At 46.0% G+C, this 5000-nt stretch overlaps 3 protein-coding genes across 3 annotated transcripts in view; all 3 read right to left on the reverse strand.

Moving 5' to 3' along the window:
* The window catches only part of LOC125953893 (serine protease 42-like), a 1382-nt gene extending 121 nt beyond the window's left edge, over window positions 1-1261 (reverse strand). Inside the window, exons 1-4 of the mRNA XM_049683719.1 lie at window positions 1029-1261; window positions 680-954; window positions 324-610; window positions 1-251 (exon numbers count right to left, since the gene is read on the reverse strand). The exon at window positions 1-251 is cut by the window's left edge and continues 121 nt beyond it. Coding sequence (XP_049539676.1) covers window positions 1-251; window positions 324-610; window positions 680-954; window positions 1029-1253 — 1038 coding nt within the window. The 5' untranslated portion in view covers window positions 1254-1261. The remainder of the gene's footprint in view (window positions 252-323; window positions 611-679; window positions 955-1028) is intronic.
* A 239-nt stretch (window positions 1262-1500) lies between these two features.
* LOC125953886 (alpha-L-iduronidase) lies at window positions 1501-4205 on the reverse strand. The gene is made up of 7 exons (XM_049683704.1): window positions 3838-4205; window positions 3367-3554; window positions 3182-3277; window positions 2803-3118; window positions 1912-2730; window positions 1703-1851; window positions 1501-1633 (listed from the first exon to the last, which is right to left on the reverse strand). Exons 1-7 carry the CDS (start codon window positions 4203-4205, stop codon window positions 1560-1562), a joined length of 2010 nt encoding a protein of 669 aa, XP_049539661.1. The 3' UTR covers window positions 1501-1559.
* The window catches only part of LOC125953900 (PRADC1-like protein), a 1375-nt gene continuing 475 nt past the window's right edge, over window positions 4101-5000 (reverse strand). Inside the window, exons 2-3 of the mRNA XM_049683728.1 lie at window positions 4791-5000; window positions 4101-4729 (exon numbers count right to left, since the gene is read on the reverse strand). The exon at window positions 4791-5000 is cut by the window's right edge and continues 46 nt beyond it. Of these exons, the coding sequence (XP_049539685.1) occupies window positions 4435-4729; window positions 4791-5000 (505 nt within the window). The 3' untranslated portion in view covers window positions 4101-4434. The remainder of the gene's footprint in view (window positions 4730-4790) is intronic.

The following is a 5000-nucleotide window of genomic DNA, read 5'->3' on the forward strand; positions in this document are numbered from 1 at the left end:
AGATGATAGACCTTTCTCGCGGATTCCGAAACTAATCAATCCCAGCATGAACCAAACTTTCGTTTGGCGAAACATTAGAGGTGAACCAGAGTATCCTCGGAAGGCGTTGTGACCCGAAATGGTACGTGTACAGATATTGCCTTCGTCGAGAACAAAACGATGCTGCAATATCAGTTCCTTCATCATACCCTTACAGTAATTCAATGGAAGGTACTGTAGGTATGTAGTCTGCTTAATTTCAGTTGAGACCCCTAATAGAAACGGAAACACGTAACAGAATGGTTACTTCTCCAATACTTCTGGAAGTTATTTCAGCTGCTCACCTTCGATATTCTCTCCCCAACCGTAGGTGATCAGGATTGGATATTCCGATAGATATGCTTCGTAGTATCTTACAGACGGGATGCAGACAGGCTTTGGAGAGTTCGGCAAGGTGAAGTCAATTGGTTGTCTCAGTCTTAGCAATGCAATATCGCGTACGTGCGTTGTCTCATTATACTCTTCGTGGATGATTGCATCATCCTTTTCCAATTCCTGATACAAACCGTCAGGATAGTTGCCATCCTCGTGAGTATAGTTCAGGTTAGTTGAACCGATGTAAATATCAAAACTTCAAAGAACATCCAAAACGTTTCAACATTAATGTTTTACGCTGAGTCATTCGTTGATACGCACTTACAATTCCTTATCCTTTGCGCAATGTGCTGCTGTGAGCACATACTCCGAAGTTATCAAGCTTCCGCCACATATGCCATACACTGATGAGTTATTGAGAAGAACCACATGGCGTACGTACACAATGAACGATGATTCAGAGGGAAACGTTCCATTATGCCGGTGGCCATCGCCAAGTCTATCTTGAAGACATTCTGGAGAAATCCCCTTCACAGCTCTAACTTCTCTCTTACTGGTTCTTCCATCTATGATGTCCTTGTTTGCACAGCAAACGTGCCTCTGGCAATGTAGGTAGAACAGTTTAATAGCTGGAGCATCTAGCAATGGAATGAACAAAAATGCCAACAACTTACACTATTTTCATGTCGGCAGCCACTTTGCGCAGCTCGTAAACCATGCAAAGCTTGTGACATTGAACCGTGTTCCTCCAATAGTTCCTTAAAAGTTGAACATTGTTCCGCTGGAACGCAGGTCCCTTCACTGCTGCCTGACGCGAAACAATTCGCGTTCAGTCCCCAGGCGACATTAATTAGCAGCAACGCTCCGATCACCAAACAAAAACCGTAGCACAAACGCATGCTTCTGCTCTTCACAGAAACCAGCCAACAACTACTCAGGCCGTTCTCAGCGATCTCGCAATAAGAAGGCTTGCGCAGGAAATATCCAGCATACGCAAATATCCTACAGCTGCTAATGAATCAGCCGATAAGAGTGCCGGTCGAGCGGATAAGAGTGGAAATATGGTCGATTTGCTACTTCAATTCTAACCAAGTGTGATCATCAATAGTTTATGAGAAAAGGAGTAATGGTTTTGTTATTGATTTATCTATTTATTTTCATATTAAAACCTAAACGTGTTACAATAATGCAAAGGGCTTGAGTCACTATCTATGAGCGTACATGGCCGAGAACCTTCCAGTGCGACGTAATATATCTACGGCACGAACTTTGTAGTACCCTGTGGAAAGAGCGATTATTTCGCACCAACACTAACGATATTCCAACGTTCTTATCACATTTGTCTTACCTGCTGGAGCCGAGCTGTGGAACTGGAAGAACGCAAAGGGCGTATGCTGTCCTCGATTGATTAATCGCCAGTGGGGCTGCCTTATTGGCCGTCGTGAGTGTCTTAAACCTTGAACTGGCTTAAACCAAACTTCATACGTAAACAAGCATCTAGAAAGAGACGATAAGGAACTTATGGGTATGCAAAGAAACTGTATATTTGAAACAAACCTCAGGTTGCCCGTTTTCGGTGGTTGCCAGAATACAATATACTCCTGATCGTGTACCCTCGACACGCTAACTCGACGTACCGGTCCTGGTGGAGGGAACTTATCGCTACATATTCGTACCGCCACGATCCAGGGTGCATCGAGAGTTAAGGAAAGTCGCAGACTTGTAATGTTGCTCGCTATGATAGCTGGCCCACCGTTCAAAACTGCTGGAAACTGCACGGACCGAAGGGCGGCCAATTGTTCGATCGTTGGATATGCCGGTCGACCGAACGACTGCCATAGCCGGAACGGGTCAGTTTTTCCATCCTGCATGGCTTCAACCGTATATCCCTTGCGGCTCTCATCCGCATGAAGAAGCAACGCAATCGGAATAGTGAGCTTTATACGTGATCGACGTTTTTGCATTGCTGAGCTGTCGTTTGAACGAGATAACAGCAAACACAAGTACCTTCTATTCTCATGAGAAAGTATGTAGGATACGTTATTGTCGAGAAACCCGGTACGAGTCGCCTGACTGCCCAATGTCGCTAGCATACCGAGAGCCGAATAGACGGGCTTCGCTATGAATTGCACGTGTGGCGGATGCGTTTCGTTCATCTGAAACCTCGCTAAAAGCGTACGTTGTTCGAACTCGTACGGATGATAACTGAGGAAAGCGTTATCGTGCGATAGGAATCGAAAATTAGCTAATAACGTCGAATTTGGATCCGCAATTGCAGACCAATGCTGTGCTACAATTGAAAACAGCATCGTAGCATAGCGAACATCCGCCTGGAATGGTCGAGCCGTTGACCAGCTGGCGACGGGATCTGCTTCACTGTAAATGAATCGGGAGAACGGATACAGCAGTCAGCATTCATTCCGCAACTCCAACGTTCATATCACCTACTCATTGGCAAATCCCAAGCGTCGTACATTCGGAAACCGCGTAAATAAGTCCTCCAGGAGCTGTTGCGTCGAAGACAACACTTCCGATGCCCAGCGTCCACTACCCTTCCGATGAAAGGTAATCGTTTCGAAGGGACAATCGCCACCATTGCAGAGCTTAACGGCAGCCCAACACAGCGGATGGTTTGTCTCTGTTTTAAACAGTCCTGCCGGACCTTGAAGCTGGAAAAGTGTAGAAACAGATTCCCTCGGGGTCTCGAGTAGGTTCCGAACATGATCGAGCCCTGCCCGAATTGCCAGTATATACTCCAGATAATCTGTAACGAATAGTTTCACGCATTAGGAAAAGCAGTGATTAATTTCCGAGTTAATAGTCGTACCAGATACGGTGAAATTGAGAACATTGTAAGTACGCAGATCTGGCTCGTTCCACGATTCAAATCTCCAGCGAGCAACGGCTTGCAATCCGTAACGAACTGAAAGTAGAATGAGGAAAGTGCGTAGGTAGGTGCTAGGATTAATGCACAACATACTCCAAAGATGGCAGGAAAGAGCAATATCTCACCAACATATCTCTGTACGATACGGCTTACTAGATCCTCCCAAAAGCGGGCTGTAGGGTGTTGGTTCGCGTAGTCCTGTGGTATGCCCATCAACTCAAACCCAGGGTAAAGACCGATATCGTACAGTCGGTCCAGCAACTGATCAAGGTAGGCGAAATCGTAACGAACCGTCAATTCTTTGTCGTACGAGCTAAAACCACAAATTTCAGTAAAACAAAACGTGAGAATAGAATTTAATAAAAACAGTATAAATCTAATTTTACTGTGACGGTAACAGTAATTTCAACGCCTAGGATCATTCAATCACCTTCCGGACTTTTGGACCCCTTGAACGTTTCGTTTCTTTCTTTAGCCTTATCGTGGCTTCAGTGAACATGGAGAGTGTAAGGTGTTGTAACACAGTCTCTATTTCATTATTGTTTGGCAGTAACTTACGCGAGAAAAGAATATCAGCCTTAAGAAAAACAACTTACACTTGGACAAGCTCCAGAAGCCAATGGATTCGCACATAACTGATGGCACGATCGGTTAGCGAGCCTATCAATTGCAGGTTTAGCTGCATTGCTTTCGACAGCAGAAAGGCTGCGGTCTCATTCCGCGGTTCGGGAGGGCATAGACCGGTGCTAGTCCAGAATGCTGGTAAAGGCTGAAAATCATCCAAGGATACCGGCTGGGAAACATCATTTATAGTTAACACCGTGCGGTCACCATCACTAACGGCAGTAGACGAACTAGCAGAGAATGTTAGAACCATAACGGCAAACAGAAGCACCATTGCACGCTGCTGCATCTTATGATAACGAGAAACGCAGAGAACTTTCGCTACAACATCCATTTCCATCTTTTGTTCACAAAACGTTTAATAGTTCATATCATGTTGAAATATCACTCGTTTTTGTTCGATTGGTGTAAAGTCATGTGATGTGCGTTCCGTGGCCAGTGTTGCCCCTTTCCCCAAAATGGTAACGACGATTTATAACTGCATTCGACAGCCAATTTCTTTCGCTTTCAATATCATAACACATCACTCGGTTCTCAGTTCTCAGGTCGATTGGAGCGGCTGCGCGCTTCTACCACTGTAACCACGGTGGCTGATTGATCTCATGTGGCTGCACGAATGTTAGATTGACCGGAATGTTCACAACGGCATACGGTTGCTTTAGCTTGCTCAGCGTCCGTCGAATGATGAGCCCATTTTTGCCCAGCAGAAAGGCCGCCGGTATATCGGTGTCACGATCCGTGCTATCGTGCACCATCTCTATGTAATAGTCGTAGTCATCCGACTCGGCATCTATCTCCGTAATGATCACAGCGGCACCACCCACCGCCTCAACGTTGATTGCTTTCGTGAGAAACGAACAATCACTAAAATGCAAATCGAATTCATTAGCAGGACTCCGATGTTTGCGGCGAGCACCATGCTTACCCTCGCTCCACAAGTGCTATATTCCCGACTAGCTGTTCCGCATTTTCAAACCTCGTACTACACGCGTCGGCAGGAACGGCCGGCACTAGCTTCCCACTCGATGCTTTGTACGTGGTACCGAAGCTGCCGCCAAAGTCTTTCGCCGGTCGTAACCGGTAAGTGTACTCCAGCTCGGGAGGATCGAGGATTTCGAAAAACACGTCGCCTGCT

The sequence above is a fragment of the Anopheles darlingi genome, chromosome 3 (assembly GCF_943734745.1).
Source record: "Anopheles darlingi chromosome 3, idAnoDarlMG_H_01, whole genome shotgun sequence".
NCBI classification, from domain to species: Eukaryota; Metazoa; Arthropoda; class Insecta; order Diptera; family Culicidae; genus Anopheles; species Anopheles darlingi.

Bases quoted from the DNA above. Each gene is read 5' to 3' on its own strand.
- LOC125953886 (XM_049683704.1), bottom strand. From the start codon at position 4,205: ATGGAAATGGATGTTGTAGCGAAAGTTCTCTGCGTTTCTCGTTATCAT. The intron at 2,731-2,802 runs GTAGGTGATATG...ATTCATTTACAG, and splicing joins CGCTTGGGATTTGCCAATGA to TGAAGCAGATCCCGTCGCCA. The intron at 1,852-1,911 runs GTTTGTTTCAAA...GTCTCTTTCTAG, and splicing joins CCGAAAACGGGCAACCTGAG to ATGCTTGTTTACGTATGAAG.